This window comes from Copadichromis virginalis, linkage group LG15, assembly GCF_057382275.1.
Source record: "Copadichromis virginalis isolate Kocher_CV1m ecotype Utaka linkage group LG15, C_Virginalis_male_GT1.1, whole genome shotgun sequence".
Lineage (NCBI taxonomy): Eukaryota > Metazoa > Chordata > Actinopteri > Cichliformes > Cichlidae > Copadichromis > Copadichromis virginalis.
Genome location: NC_140632.1, coordinates 42,267,399 through 42,284,238, shown reverse-complemented (window position 1 = coordinate 42,284,238; position 16,840 = coordinate 42,267,399). Strand labels below are relative to the sequence as shown.

Below are 16,840 nucleotides of genomic sequence, written 5' to 3'. Positions count from 1 at the left end.
TCCAAGTGGGCACTAATAGAAAAGGATTTTATTTACAGAACAAAGAGGCTTTTTATTTTTCTGTCACCTCCCGGTGGTCAGACTGAGAACTGCACCCTGTGTTTTTCATGTTTATTGATCGACTAACAACATTTAAAATCATACAAAGTGACACATGCGGTCAGCTTGGACACTTACTGTCCTCTTTCACAATATAACACCGGCCATGCTACACACTGAAGCTTTTATTGTGAAGGGACAGCAGCAGGAAGTGCTTCTGTCCAGGTGTGGCGCTCGAGTGTGAATAGAGTCAAAGCTTTTAATTGAAGGGAAGAAGAAAGCATCAGTTGATCAGTAATCAATCACAGTCTCTGATCAGTAACAGCAGCTGGCTCCCACCAACGTCATGCTCAAGAGTGGAAGCTCACTTTTTGGCAATGGCGGCCCGAGCTCGGTTCAGCCGCTCGATCACCAGGCTGTTGGAGGCGGAGCATCTGGAGAGGACTGCCCCAATCTCAGCTTCATTCCTGCGCTCAATGGCAGCATCCGCAGCCCCCTCCAGGTCACTGTTGGGAATAGAGGAGGAGTTACATGAGTGCTCCCACCTGTGCTGTGTGATGATGTCACAGAGGTGTCTTACCCGACGGCCAGGTGGGCCTTCACCTTCTGCTCAGGCGTCACCTTGGAAACGTACTTCTTGGCCTCGTACTTGTTGTTACACTTGATGCAAACTTCAACAAACGCCTGAAGAAGAGATCCCGCTAAGACTCATGGGAAATGTACAGGGTGGGCCATTTATATGGATACACCGTAATAACATGGGAATGGTTGGTGATATTAAAGTCGTGTTTGTGGCACATTAGTATATGTGAGGGGCAAACTCCTCAAGATTGGTGGTGACCATGGTGGCCATTTAGAAGTTGTCCATCTTGGATACAACTTGTTTTTTTAATAGGAAGAGGGCCATGTGACACATCAAACTTATTGGTAATTAGGGCTGCCACAAATGATTATTTTGATAGTCGACTAGTCACCGATTATTTTTGCGATTAGTCGACTAATCAGATCATCATCCATTGGACGTACAACGTACAGCTTATTGCACCAGCATGCATCTGCTCTTATATAACTATCACTAGCTTACAGCTTTAAGTGTTTAAGGTATGTGCTAACTAAAAATAAAGACAAGATGATAGTTTATTAAAGTTTAATGAAATTTGGAGATTGTTTCAGTGAAGTTTAATAAACTTGCCATCTAAAATACAACAGGACACCGGAGTAAATTCTCAAGCATCTCACACTTCTGATAATCAGCTGTCTGCTTGACGTTTATTCAGCTGTGTAAAAACTATAACTTTAATCTCAGCCAAACCGATTTACTCAGGAACAAATACAATACTGAAAAAAACAAACAATAACATTTTTAAGTTATCTAAGTAACTTATATATCATGTTTAACCTGAGTAGCGAAAGACGGCGGTGGGTTTGAAAACGATTTGCCGGGAGTCCGGTGTTCTCACCGGCTCTAGTGAGCCTTGCCCCCGGCTAGCTATCGTGCGGGTGGGAAACAGACGTCTCCGAAAACGTCAGAGCACTTTTGAAAATATGTGGTGTCCTGATAAACTGAGCAGATATTTGAGGTTTACACAGCTACATTCTCGCCTGAAAATATGTAAAACTTTTATTTTGTGACCCAGAAAGAATAATAAGAGTAATACTAGAAAAATTTGCATTTCCTGCGAAAATGCTGTGTGGATGCCTTAACGCTGAAGATGTCTGCTGAAAAAAGCTGAAAAAGTATAAAGTTGAAGAAAAAAAAACGTTGCCCTGAGCAGGATTTGAACCTGGCCCTTGTGGTCTAAGGGCAGCTATTTAGCTCACTGAGCCAAACTCATTCTTGCAAAGAATAGTTGGAGAGACTGACAATTCTGCTGAAATGAGCAGACGCTGCTGCGAATTGTGCTGATAAGAGGTGAAAAGGCTGAAAATTTTGCAGAAAAGAGGTGAATAAGCAGAAAGTTGCGCTGAAAAGAGATGAATCAGCAGAATTTCTGCTCAAAAGAATTTTTTTCTGAAGACAGCTGAGATTTGTGATAATAAGAGGTGAAAAGGCTGAAAATTTTGCAGAAAAGGTGAATGAGCAGAATTTGGGCAGAAAAGAGGTGAAAATTCTGCTGAAAAGAGTTCAATCAGCAGAATTTCTGCTGAAAAGAGGTGAATGATCAGAATTCTGCTGAAAAGAGCAGAAGCTGCTGAGAATTATGCTGATAAGAGGTGAAATGATTGAAGATTTGGCAGAAAAGAGGTAAATCAGCAGAATTTCATCTCATACTCATCTCACTGAGCCAAACTGGTTCTCATATAACTGAAAACAGGTGAAAAAGCTTAAAATTCTTATTAAAAACAGCAGAAGAGGCTGAGAAAACACTGAACTTTCTGGTGAAAAGAGGCACAACAACCTGGTTCTGCTCAATTTCAGTCCACCAATCAGAGGTACTGCTTCTGTGTGCTTCAGCAGGCTGTGTACTTGTATGTATTTCTGCCATGGACTGTTAACAAGAATCTAAGGTCCATATTAGAAAAGCTGCTAAAATCATAAAACTTTGCTTAATTGTAATAAATTATCAATATGAGTTACTGGTCTGTGATACTGTATTAATTTGTAGTGGAAGAAAACATGTGGACAAGGTGGAATTGAACCCACGACCTTTGATCTTCAGATCCGTTTTATTACCAACTGCGCCACTGGGAAAGAGAGCGGGCGCCTGGAAAACAGGGTGATGAGCAGCCAGAATTAGATCGCGCTCAGAGGCGAAAAACGCAGTTTTTTGGAGTTACAAAACGTCGTGTAACTCAAAAACTAGGTGGGATAGAAGCAAAATTCTTGCACTGGGTGAATCAGCGGACTTTGGTGAACTTTTGACTGCGATTTCATAGCTCTTTGTAACTCCGAGTTGGAAAACTGAGAGGAGGACAGATTTCCTACCCTCAAACAAGTCTAACTCATCTCAGAACGGTAATAGGTGAGAAAATAATTCTTGAATTGTGAGCGTCAGGAGTGTCTGAAGATATACGGGGACAAGCCTCATGTCTTAATTTCGCTTCATTAAGGAGATATGACGATTTGAAAATGCCTTCAGTTTCAGTATTTGAGCTCTGAGTTTCACAACCTCCCCATAGACTTTGAATGGGGAGTTTTTAGATCTTGTGTCACTTCGAGGCAAATTGTGAAAAAACCGTAACTCGCACGATAATTATAGTGACACTGTCTTAAAGCCAGCAAAAATACCTACGTTTTGATGTATAATTTGTGGAAGTTGAGTGGAAATTGAGCGAGTAGCAAGAAGTTGTTTGGACATGAAGAGAAACTTCAGAAAGCACCAGCTCTCACTCTGAGTTAATTGCATAGCAACCATAACAACGCATACAGTGGGGCAAAAAAGTATTTAGTCAGCCACCGATTGTGCAAGTTCCCCCACTTAAAATGATGACAGAGGTCAGTAATTTACACCAGAGGTACACTTCAACTGTGAGAGACAGAATGTGAAAAAAAAAATCCATGAATTCACATGGTCGGATTTGTAAAGAATTTATTCGTAAATTAGGGTGGAAAATAAGTATTTGGTCACCTCAAACAAGGAAAATCTCTGGCTCTCACAGACCTGTAACGTCTTCTGTAAGAAGCTTTTCTGTCCCCCACTCGTTACCTGTATGAATGGCACCTGTTTGAACTCATCATCTGTATAAAAGACACCTGTCCACAGCCTCAAACAGTCAGACTCCAAACTCCGCCATGGCCAAGACCAAAGAGCTTTCGAAGGACACCAGGAAAAGTATTGTAGACCTGCACCAGACTGGGAAGAGTGAATCTACAATAGGCAAGCAGCTTGGTGTGAAAAAATCAACTGTGGGAGCAATCATCAGAAAATGGAAGACATACAAGACCACTGATAATCTCCCTCGATCTGGGGCTCCACGCAAGATCTCATCCCGTGGGGTCAAAATGATCATGAGAACGGTGAGCAAAGATCCCAGAACCACACGGGGGGACCTGGTGAATGACCTGCAGAGAGCTGGGACCAAAGTAACAAAGGTCACCATCAGTAACACACTACAACGGCAGGGAATCAAATCCCGCAGTGCCAGACGTGTTCCGCTGCTGAAGCCAGTGCATGTCCAGGCCCGTCTGAAGTTTGCCAGAGAGCACATGGATGATACAGCAGAGGATTGGGAGAATGTCATGTGGTCAGATGAAACCAAAGTAGAACTTTTTGGTATAAACTCAACTCGTCGTGTTTGGAGGACGAAGAATACTGAGTTGCATCCCAAGAACACCATACCTACTGTGAAGCATGGGGGTGGAAACATCATGCTATGGGGCTGTTTTTCTGCCAAGGGGACAGGACGACTGATCCGTGTTAAGGACAGAATGAATGGGGCCATGTATCGTGAGATTTTGAGCCAAAACCTCCTTCCATCAGTGAGAACTTTGAAGATGAAACGAGGCTGGGTCTTCCAACATGACAATGATCCAAAACACACCGCCCGGGCAACAAAGGAGTGGCTCCGTAAGAAGCATTTGAAAGTCCTGGAGTGGCCTAGCCAGTCTCCAGACCTCAACCCCATAGAAAATCTGTGGCGGGAGTTTGAAAGTCCGTGTTGCTCGGCGACAGCCCCAAAACATCACTGCTCTCGAGAAGATCTGCATGGAGGAATGGGCCAAAATACCAGCTACTGTGTGTGCAAACCTGGTAAAGACCTATAGTAAACGTTTGACCTCTGTTATTGCCAACAAAGGTTATGTTACAAAGTATTGAGTTGTATTTTTGTTATTGACCAAATACTTATTTTCCACCCTGATTTACCAATAAATTCTTTACAAATCCTACCATGTGGATTCATGCATTTTTTTTTCACATTCTGTCTCTCACAGTTGAAGTGTACCTCTGGTGCAAATTACTGACCTCTGTCATCATTTTAGGTGGGGGAACTTGCACAGTCGGTGGCTGACTAAATACTTTTTTTGCCCCACTGTATATTTTCTGAAAAATCACAAAGCTGCAACTGAAAACTTAAAGAGGCATTAAATGAAAAAGGTAACAGATATGAAAAAGCTGAATCACACACAAAAAGCCCAATCATTTGAGAACGTTTTAAAGTTTGAATGGAGTTTCTAGGTGAAAGTATGAGGAAGTAGTTAAGTTTGAAAAACAAGCAAGTTTTAGCAGAATTGTGGAAGTTTTCCATTCATTTCAATGGGACAAAAAAAAGGAAAAAATGGGAATATTTTAAAAAGTATAATAGCAATAAACACCAAAAGATATAGCTGGAATTAGCAGAAATAGCAGAACAGTTTAGCGTTTGAACGGAGAAAATCGGCTGAAAACTGAGGGAGTAGTTAAGTGCCGAAAAACGTGGAGCAACTATAAGAATAAAGTTTAAAGAGAAACAGGAACTCAATAGTGTGGATGCCCTCTGAGGGCATCCACACAACTAGCTGCCACCATTGTTGGAAACTAAGCTATAAATAAATTCGGGGACAGAGCTTCTTCTTCTTCGGGGTTTAACGGCAGCTGGCATCCTTGTACATGAAGTGCTGCCATCTTCTGTTTCAGTCCGTTATTACACTCTTAAATCCTACTACTTATTCCTGCATCTTTTGGGATCTTACAAAGCTTCATACACATATTGATGTGTCACATGGCCCTCTTCCTATTGAAAAAACAAGTTGTATCCAAGATGGCCGACTTCTAAACGGTCACCATGGTCACCACCCATCTTGAGGAGTTTGCCCCCTCACATATACTAATGTACCACAAACATGACTTTCATATCACCAACCATTCCCATGTTATTACGGTGTATCCATATAAATGGCCCACCCTGTAGTTAATGCAACATAACAGAGGGGGTGGGGCTTCTCCTTACCAGGTAGCCAATGGGAGACTTCTTACTCTTTGAGAACTTCTCTAACTCATCCCACTCCTCCTTCTCCGCCAGAGACTTCAACTTCAACCACCAATACCTGCACAGGTGAGAGAGGCAAACAGGTGAGAGAGGCAAACAGGCGAGAGAGGCAAACAGGCGAGAGAGGCAAACAGGCGAGAGGGACAGACAGGAAAGACTGTAGTAAAAGACAGAGCCAATAACAGCGCAGCCTCAGTGACACACCTTTTGTCAGGTACTCTGAAGTCTTTGTAAAGCTGCTCTGCCTGTTTGTGGAGTCCTAATGACAACAGCGTCTCCATGGTCACCTGCAAACAGCAAGTGACATCACAGCACACACACACACAGCAGATGTAACTATGGTCACAATCAGCAGAAACAAGTTTTCATCAGTTGCTTAAATCAAACCGCGGATTTGGCCAATCTGATTGGCTGTCCCAGAACTTAGAAGTTACATGGAGGAAGTCTGGGTCTGTAATGATCTGAGGAGAAGCACTTTAAAGCGGAGCGACCACACTGGCCTCTTTAAAGTAACCTGGAGTACTGCCAGGTGATGGAGACTGAGAACACAGAGCATGCAGGTGGAGGTAACTGGTAGAGGGAAACGTCAGCTGGCCAGGGAGCCCCGCCCCTTGTAGTTACCTGTAGGGACAGTCCAAGAAGCCCCGCCCCTTTCTCATCGTCCAGTTTGCGCTGAAAACGGAGCAGACGCATCTCGTCCTCTGTGGTCTGCAGACCAATCAGTGAAACACACCTGAGCATCAGGTACAAACACACACCTGCAAACACGTCTTATTGTTCGTTTGTTACCTTTACTGCAAACTCATTCTTGGCCTTGTTGTACTCATCGACAGCGCTCTGCAGAAGAGACAGCCGGCCCTCCAACCTCTGCAGATGGACAGGTGAACAGCAGACAGGTGATTACAGTGATGATGGACGAGTCTAATCTCTGCTGGGCGTGACGGTTAGCAGTCCTTACCTTTTCCCTGTAGCTTGCAGTGACGTAATAGTTGGCCAGTTCCTGGTGGTCATCGTCCTGGTTATACAGGTCCTTCAGAGTTTCCTGCTCCTGCAGCTTACAGAACTGACAGCAAACAAATGGAAACAAAGACACACATTACCAAATGTAAACCAGGAGGAGGAGAGCGGTAGTGGTGAAGTTGGGTGCACCTGTCTGTAAAGGCTGAGAGCGACCGGCTGGTTCCTCAGAGTCATGAAGAAATCTCCTCTGTTCATCTCGTTCTTCAGGTACGACACCACTGTGTACACTGACAACACACACAGCCAACTGTCAGTGTGACATCATCCATCTGGCAAACACATAAGGTGTGGGGCTGAAACACTCACCTAAGTCGGTATCTCCGCTCTCTACAGCTTTACTGAGAGCCAGCTGACTCCTCTTCATCTTCAGCAGCAGAGGAACCTGCTCTCCAGACCGAGCCTCGAAGTCCAGGAGCTTCATAGAGACACACAGGGACAAATACTGAAAAACACTCGACCACACTCAATATCAATATCCCTGCTGAATATAGCAGATGGGCAGTGACCATCCAGCTGAAACCTGGCTCCAAATCTGTCCAAAAACCACTGAACCATCCATCCATCTACTTATCCTTTTCAGGATCGCGTGGGGCGCTGGAGCCTATCCCAGCTCTCATAGGGCGAGAGGCGGGGTCCACCCTGGACGGGTCGCCAGTCTGTCGCAGGGCTAACACACAGGAACAGACAACCATTCGCGATCACATTCACACCTATGGGCAATTTGGATCCAATTAACCTATCCCCACAAGTTGCATGTCTTTGGACGGTGGGAGGAAGCCGGAGTACCCGGAGGGAACCCACGCAAACACGGGGAGAACATGCAAACTCCACACAGAAAGACTCCGGCCTGAACCACTGAACCATACTATGGAAATTAACCCTCCAAACCTCTGTAGAATTCACCTTGATGGCGAGCTCTGCTCGTCCACATTCATAAGCTTTAGCTGCGATGTCCGAGTACGAAACCCCAGGTGAGTCTCCCACTTTCATACACACTGCTCGTGCTATGGCATCGTCTGTTAGGTCCTTCTGCTGCACCTGGACACGTACGCAAACACGTCACACCAATCAGTCATGTGAAAACAGTCTCAGGTGGGCGAGGTGTGAGACAGTTACCTTGCATGACGCCCAGTGTTTGAGGACTCGGCTGACTCCCTGATAATCAGGGATCTTCAGGTAACGACAGACTTCGATGGCTAATGGGTAAAACTGCCGATACACCAACCTAAGAGAGAGAGAAAGACAGGTGAGTGAGAGGTGGAGGGGTAACATGAGATCTCAGAGACATTTCGATGAGTTCACTCACCTGTCAATCAGCACCTGTAGAGTCAGCTGTTTGAATCTGAGGTCAGAGGTCAAGGAATTCATCACCATGGTAACACACCCGTCTGAGCTGAATCCTAAAGCTAAGAATGGGTCACAGCGGCGTGACGAGGGATGCAGCCCCTGACTCTGAACAAAGTGAGACGTTACCACACACTGCATCTCCCATGATGCACCTGTGCAGACTGAGAGGATACTGAGTGTGCGTGAGTGGCAGCCCTACGCTGCTGTCTCTGACGGCGTTCAGCACTCGCAGCTCCCTGCAGGTCGTCACAAACTGATCCGGACTGAAGTCTGTGAGGAAGCACTTCCCAAAGGACGCCGCCTGGAGGGAGACACGCCACATTACAGGGACAGGTCATAGTACAGGGCAGGTCGCATTACCCTGACATGCTAAAACAGATCATACGGACGCTCTCACCCTCATCAAGGATTTCTGGGTGTTGGTGTCATACTCGTGACCTGCCGCCTCCACGCACTGTCTGACTGCTTCTCCCAGCATGCTCTGCTCCTTGATCTCCCGCAGGTACTCGTCCGCTTTCTGACTCGATTTCTGCAAAGACAGAAAAACACACGTCAGGCCTGACAGACCTGTACCCGTGCTACATGTGTACCCGTACTACATGTGTACCCGTACTACATGTGTACATGGACATCAGTGAATGACAGTATTAAGGTGATGTAATGGAGTGGACTTACAAGTACTGATGTTGTACTGTGGCAGTATTACAGTGTTAATGGGACAGTATTGTAGTACTAATGTGGTACTGAATGATGTACCTCGTACTCCCGGTGGGCCTCCAACAGCAGAGCTCCAGGCGCCATGGAGGCGATCTTGAAGATGTCCTGACAGACCAGAGGAACCTCCTGCAGCAGCTCCTGATTGGACGAGCTGATTATTCGAACTCCATCCATCTCTCCCACCAAAACACATGGATCCTCAATGGGATACCTGAAGGCCGGGGTCAAGGGTCAAACCACCAGAGAATGACTCACGAGGACATCCTCGAACACGGAACATGATTCTTTGTTTATAAATGACCAGCTATAACAAGAAACCCAGAAGGAGCTCCAGCGGAACCTAAATGAGCTCTAAGAGAACTTTTTTGAGCGAGCTCCAGGAGAACAAATAACATGTTTTTCACGAATACTTATTTTGAACAAATACTTAAAAATATTTGTATTTGGGAACGAGAAAAACTTTATATCAAAAAGCTGCGTTTCCTCATGAGAACGCAGGGCACGAGTGAGTGAGTAACGTGTAAAGAGGTGAGTGACACACAGTGTCCTCCAGTAGCCAAAAACCTTGCTCAAGTTCTGTGTGGAAACATTTTACAGTCAGTGCTGCAGATAAAACCAAAGTTACAAGTAATGTGTGCAAAAGTCACATCAAAGGCAGAGATATCAAACATCTGTCAACATCTGTTATGCATAATCACATGCACTTAAAGCATCCTCTCCTGGTACTGTGTGCCAACCTCTCCAACAGCACCAAATCATCATCACAGCCATGTTCTGCCCCTGCAAGTCAGTTTCAATCACCTATATTAGATGCATTTAATGCAAAACAGGCTTATACACCCATCCACCCACTACAAATAACAAACACAGTGGGAGAAATTATTTGCCTTGACCTGATGCCCAACTTAGTAGTGGAGAATAAAAGTTTTTTGCAAGCTTCGCGAAGTGGTTGCACCTCCATACCAACTACCAAGCTCGTTGGCATTCCAGAAAGAGCTTGGCCTTCCCAAGAACACATTGGTGCATGATGTGTCAACCAGGTGGAAGTCCTCCTTTCACATGCTCCAGTGACTGTTGGAGCAGAGACGACCACTGACTACCATGAGTGCAGAGATGGATCTGGGAGGTACTGTGTGTGAGGATGTGGGTTCTCTGTCTCTGTCATCCCTTGTGCGCAGGCTCTCAAAACCTAAAGGTGGATGTGGATGTACCGAGGCACTTAAAATGGTGACCATATTGCAGTCTGAGTTGGCTCAGCGCTTCCAGGCTGTCTTTGATGACTCCTTGGGTCATTACTTTAAAGCCAACCTACTGGATCCCCAATTTAAGAGCTTGCCCATGTCATCCGAGTTTGACAGGCTCAAGGCAGATGTGTCTGCAGAGGTGGATGCAGAACTCCAAGCGGATGATGTTTCTGGGTAGGGCTGTGTGATATGACCAAAATCTCATATCCCGATATAAGACACTATCGTCCGATAACGATATAAATCACAAAAATTTAACATTTTCTATAAATTCTGTGAATCTCGGGCAGCTCAACTTGCGTGAAGTGTTTCCAGCTGGGCGTCGTGTAGCTGGAGTCGAGTGTTTTAACTGATGCATGAGCACCTGACGGGCCGTTTTTGCTTCTCATCCGTAAACTCTCTGCATACTGTTTCACGTGATTCAGTTTATTTTGAAAAGTCTCAACAGGATCTTGAGCTTTATTGTGAAAAGTTTATGTAGAAAATAAACAAGAGGGCACGTGATGGTTTTACCGACGTTGTTGCTAATGACAACGCATAAAAACAGGCGCTTGTCCGTCCGTAGTGTGGTTATATTAAATAAAAGAGAAAGAGAGAACTTTAAGAAAATAATATAGCCACTACAGTGACCATCAAAACGATGAAAAAATATTTCTGTAAACAGTTTATTTTACGACAACACGAAACAAACAATAGCGTAATAGGAAACGATAGACATATATATAAATCTCCATCCGATATATATCGTTATATCGAACAGCCCTATTTCTGGGGTACCTGAAGCACCCAGCTCATCCTCAGTTGAGAGTGAGGCCAGCGGGCAAAAAAGCCAAATCTGCCTCATCTGGTGCTATGACCTCCGCAAGATAGTTGAGAGCTACTTAGCTGAGGACAGCACTGAATCACTGACCTCAGACCCTGCAGCCCTGGCTCATGTGGCAATGAAATATCGCACCTGCCCCAACAAGCAGAGGTATCTTGTCCCCACAACGCTCCAGACTGCTGCCCTCACATGTGGACAAGCTTGTGATCACAAAATACTACATGGAGAAACTTAACTGAGAGTATGTTGGCAGAAGACATCTTCTTCAAAGTGAAATATGGTTGAGTTATGGTCAACATAAAACACAAAAAAAACCGTTTGTGTCTGTTTTTAGGCAGACAGTTGACAACAGCAGGGCTGCATCTTTTGGTTTAACAGTATTATATAGAATACAACTTTTGTTCTGCCACATCTCCCAGTCAGGGGTTGATAAAGTTTAGTTCTGTGCATTAGAAAGATGTTCTCTCAGAAGAACAGTTCTTTGAAGTATTATTTGTTTTTAATTCTGTCTGTTCATAATGTTCACAATGATATTTTATTAATTGTTGGTTTAACCATGGATGAGGTAATGGCTGTTGTGTTATTTTCTTTTCAATGACGTTCCTTGTTAAATGTTCATTGCTGTATTTATGGAAAAATACCAACCAATATTGCATATCCATATTTATTATAATGGATATAATTAAAGAATACTTACACTGTAACGTAAATCAGAAGCATAAACAAGAAAAAAAATTGATTTTTCAACCTATTTTGAATTTTACTCAAATACAAACACAAATACTTTTCCCCCCTTAACAGATACAAATACCGGCTGCTTTGCACAACTCCAAGGAGAACCTTAACACACCTGAAGTGTATTTGAACATGTTCAGATGTGAAGTTTGAAGGATACTGGATGGTCTCATTACACACCCCGACCACCAGGAGCAGTCTGTCCCACATCAACACCACAGATGGCTGTTGGCTCTTTGGTCTGCGACACCTGGGCAAACAGGTAAACTCCAGGTTAAACGGGTGTAAAAGAAGAGCTTCGACGGGTGAGCAGCTGAATAAATAAGAGCACAGGTAAACGAGAGGTCACACATACCACAACATCTGCTTGGGCGCCATGGTCTTCTTGGTGTCGACGTCACTCAGTTTCTCCTGCATACAGAAGCATCACCTGTGAGTCATTCCACAGGTGATGCTTCACAGATATCTGAAAAGCTGATTGGCCAGAACAGCTGCTCACCTGTAGGGTGGACAAGCCTGTCCACAGGTGTCCACTGTCAGTGAGGAGAGCCAGGTATTTATAGCTGAAAGACACAGACATGTGGACAATGTTGCCGTCCTGAGGACTGAGGCCTGGAGGACACTGAAGAGAGACACAAAGGTAGGCAGTGAGACAGGTAAAAGAAAGATGAGGACAAATCTGAGTGTGAAGATTACTGGCTGTGGATTAGCATCACCATCGAAGACTGTCAGACAAACGTCGTCTCAGACTGGTTTTGGTTAGAACGATCTTAAACTGAGCATTACTGACTTCACCTGTCTCTACATGTCTCACCACCACAGTGCAGGACGTGTTGTCCAGGATGAAGAGTTCTGGTCCGTTGGACAGCAGGACTTTAGTCTGTCTGTCCTGAGTGAGGACTACCCAGCAGGATGGCTTTCCCTGCAGACCTGAGGGACAGACAGGTGGACAGACAGGTAAGGGTGGAAAGGCTTAACCGTGGCAGTGAAAACACCATCTCAGGTGAGTCAGGTGTTACCTGGGACTTCAGGTAACCTCCGGAGCTTCAGGTCATCGATGTTGGTGGCCAAGGTGAAACGGGAGGAGCTTGTTACTATGGCAATACCTGTTCCATAAGGGGAGTGGAACACCTTGGCCTCCATCACCTGACTCTGGACCACTTCCTGTTTAAAGATAGAGGTCACCTGATCAGTGACATCGTCTGAGCAGCTTCATTTATTCAGAGGAACAAACTCAGGTGTGCTGACCTGTCCCATACTGAAGTGTCTCTTAAAGGATCCAAACAGGTCATAGATCAGGACCGTGCCGTCCTCCTGGATACACAGTAGCTCGTCAGAGACCGTCCACCCGAGCTGGACCACTGGACCACTTTTCCACTGAGACGGAGACAGAGAGAGAGAGACGGGTCAGAGAGAGACCCAACCTGTCTCCGGGTGTGGTCAGGTGCTACTCACGGGGAAGCTGGCAACGGTGCCTCCTGACGCAGAGTAGATCTCCAGCTGAGGACGAGAACTCGGAGAACGCCGCTGAGGTTCTCTGAGCAGGGCTGAGGGGTCAGACAGAGGTCAGGGGTCAAAGCCTTAAATCTGACTATAAAAAACTATCTCACTGCAGCGTTTCATAAAGTTTTATTTAGTTTGTACCGATGGGGCCTCCGTATGGAGCTGCAGCCACCAGACTGTCTCTGAGTCCATCACGCAGACTCCAGCTCATCTCATACAGATCCGTCTTACTGCAGTAGTACACAGGAAAGTACACATTAATGTAAACAAACCCCTCCCCATGGTCCCCCGCAGGCTCCTCCCCCTATCTGCCTAACACTATTCCAGCCTCCGGTCACTTTCTGCTCACTTTAAGCTCACCTGTCACTTGCACACAAATGTCACCTGCCGACCTGAGTAAACCCTGACTCTGATGGGCTACAACCTCCTGCTCACTTCGTCATGGACGTCAGTCCTCTCACGTGACGTGTGTGTTCAGGAAACGTCATTAAAGGGAAAAAGCTTCTGAAGCCAGCTTTAGCAGGGTCAAATGACAAGCAGAGGCGCAGGTTACAGGCTGATTTCTCTGTTTAAACAGCTCAATCACACGTGTATATAACACGGATGGAGCTGCGGTCAGCTGACTGTCAGCAAACATTAGCCTCGCTGCTAGCAGCTGAAAGACCGACACAGTGGGCGCTCACTGACCGGTAAAAGGCGTCTCCCAGCGGGTTCCAGCTGGCTGTGATGAACGCCATGATCCGCTTCTCAGGAGGGGGTACCCCGGGGAACAAACCGGAGGAAGTCCCGGTGCACCGGCCGGACGTAGCGTTAGCTTTAGCTCTCGCTCTGCCCGGTCAGCTGACTGCAGCCTAGTTCTTCTTCTTCTTCGGTAGTTATTCAGGCAGACGCCGCGGGCGCTCTGCTGCCCTCTACGGCACTTCTGTGTTTACAGCTGAGCCTGCAGTATTTTTATTTTTTATTTTAATATGAACTTTATTTAGAACAATAACAATGACAATCTCAAAGAGACAAGCGACATAATAAATCAATCAGAACAGAATCACATCTCCTATACACCACAATGAAATCGACAGTAACTGAAAGTAAACATACATACATACACACACATATATATACATGTACATATGCATACATACACATCCATATTCACACATCTACATAATAATAATATAAAAAGATAAATAACCAATACAAACATAAATAAGAATAAAAAAAAAAGAATGAAAAACAAGGAACAGAAATAAAGAAGACAAGGGGGATCATAAAATCTCTAAAAGTGAGGTTCCATAAACAAGACTCATAACTTAAATAAGGGGCTAAGAAAAATCAAACTCTTCTAAAAATCTATGCAATTTGATTGCTTGGGGCTTATTTATTAGCTTAAGAGATTTACGGAACAGGGAGAGGTCGTTTTTAAGAGCAGGCCATGAAGGGGGGGATTTAGCATATCGGCATTTATGTATGTAATACTTTGTTATAATAATGAGATTGTTAATTAAAAACTCACTATTTTTGTCCTTAAGGATTACTCCAATTTGAATATTTTGAAAAGACCAAAAATCAATATATCCATACTGGGACAATATTAGGACATGGAGAGATTTCCATAAATTCTGGATTGTCACACATCCATAGAACATGTGCTCTGTTGTTTCCGAAGTTATTTTACAACTATAACAGTTGTCTAACACAAATTTAAATCTTTCTCTCATAAATTCATTGGAGGGGTAAATATTTTTTGTAGTTCTAAAATGGACTTCTTTAAATTTGGGGGGAATTGGAAATGTTAAATATTTGGTTCTGATCAACGAGATCTCAGATTTGTTATAATCTTTAAAGACGAGTGAATGTTTTGTCCTACCTGGATATAAGGTGTTAACCAAATACCTCCTCAAAAACTGATTATTGCATTTTCCATTGACCAATTCAAGACCATCTAGTTTAACTTTATGCAAATTTGGAGTCTGTATATTTGAAAAATTGTTCTTTACCGTATTTACAAGGACTGTTGGGATATTTTGTGAAACCTTTTTATAGAGCTCGAACGAGCAACTCATGTCATATTTCTCATTAAGCCTGTTTAATTCAAGTATATCTCCATTTTCATCCATTATATGTGTCACAGACCAAATTTGTTTTGTCATCCATTCTTCCACAAACATAGATTTCCCCCGATTCAATATCACCCTATTATTCCACAATGGAACATTGTGGGGACTAAAGTTATGTTTAAACATTAATTTCCAATTTAACAAAACTTGTTGATGAAATTTGGAAAGTTTTATGGGTAGTTTAGAAATTTCAAAATCACATACTAAAAGGAATTGGATCCCCCCAACTTTGTTGAAAATAAGAGATGGTATCAAGAACCAGATCTCATTATCATTTTTCAAGAAAGATCGTAGCCAATTAATCTTTAAAATGCCATTCATTATTTCAAAATCGATTGCTTTTAAACCCCCCTCTTCATAATCTTTTATCAAGTCCCTGTTACTAACATAATGATGTTTATTTTTCCATATGAAATTAAAATTCACCTTATTGATGTCTTTTATAATTCTTGGTGGGATGGCTAGGGAACAAGCTGGACAGATTAATCTGGACAAAGATTCAACCTTGGTCAACATTATCCTGCCGAACAACGTTAAATCTCTCTGTAGCCAATGGTTCAGAGTTTTTTTTGCATTTGTCAGTTGTATTCTGAATATTCTTTTCTTCACTATCAGCCATGCATTTAGTTATCCAGATTCCAAGATATTTGATTTCATTTTTGACAGGTATATCATACAAAGAGAGTGAGAACAATTGTGGATACTCATGAGTTCACATTTGTCCAGGTTCAGGCGTAGTCCAGAAGCATCAGAGAAGATCTTTATTGTATCTAAGGCCAATGGAATTTGTTCTTTATTTTTTAGAAAGACTGTTGTATCATCGGCAAGCTGACTTATTATTAATTTGTGATTATTTATGTCTAATCCTTTGATGTTTGAGTTTATGACAGTAATAGCAAGTAATTCAGTGGCTACAATGAATAAAAGAGGTGAGATGCTGCAGCCCTGCCTGATACCTCTCTCCACCCTGAACCTGGGACATGTGCCTTCTGAAAGAGAAACACAACTATTAATATCAGTGTATAACATAGTGATCATATCCAGAAATGCATCACCAAACCCAAAATGTTTAAATGTCTTAATAATAAAAGTGTATTCAATAGAATCAAATGCTTTATGGAAGTCCAAGAACAACATAAAACCATCATCCTTAATTAGGTAATTGTAATCGATGAGGTCCAAAACCAAGCGGATATTATTTTGGATCAACCGTCCTTTGAGAAATCCTGATTGTGTTGGGCTAATTATTTCAGAAATACCTGTTTTTAGTCTTGTTGCTAAAACTTTTGTAAAAACTTTGTAGTCTGTATTTAAAAGTGTTATAGGTCTTAGATTACTTAGTTTTTTCTTATCTTTCCCCGGTTTTGGAATTAATTTTATAACTCCCTGTT

At 43.5% G+C, this 16,840-nt stretch overlaps 1 protein-coding gene across 2 annotated transcripts; it reads right to left on the bottom strand.

The window, feature by feature from the left end:
- vps16 (VPS16 core subunit of CORVET and HOPS complexes) lies at positions 1-14,318 on the bottom strand. Of its 2 annotated transcripts, XM_085433472.1 has the most exons (25): positions 14,023-14,087; positions 13,696-13,849; positions 13,477-13,565; positions 13,288-13,379; positions 13,081-13,209; positions 12,852-12,996; positions 12,647-12,762; positions 12,332-12,454; positions 12,188-12,243; positions 11,993-12,082; positions 9,070-9,241; positions 8,711-8,842; positions 8,487-8,614; positions 8,273-8,308; positions 8,083-8,191; positions 7,870-8,004; positions 7,273-7,381; positions 7,096-7,193; positions 6,905-7,009; positions 6,736-6,813; positions 6,568-6,654; positions 6,151-6,233; positions 5,908-6,004; positions 620-723; positions 1-545 (listed from the first exon to the last, which is right to left on the bottom strand). In XM_085433472.1, the coding sequence occupies exons 3-25, from the start codon at positions 13,544-13,546 to the stop codon at positions 404-406; spliced, it is 2,436 nt and encodes an 811-aa protein (XP_085289598.1). In that variant the 5' UTR covers positions 13,547-13,565; positions 13,696-13,849; positions 14,023-14,087; the 3' UTR covers positions 1-403. The 2 variants fall into 2 exon arrangements, with proteins under 2 accessions (XP_085289598.1, XP_085289597.1); XM_085433471.1 differs by lacking the exon at positions 13,696-13,849 and having other exon boundaries at positions 14,023-14,318.
- Positions 14,319-16,840: the final 2,522 nt, after the last annotated feature.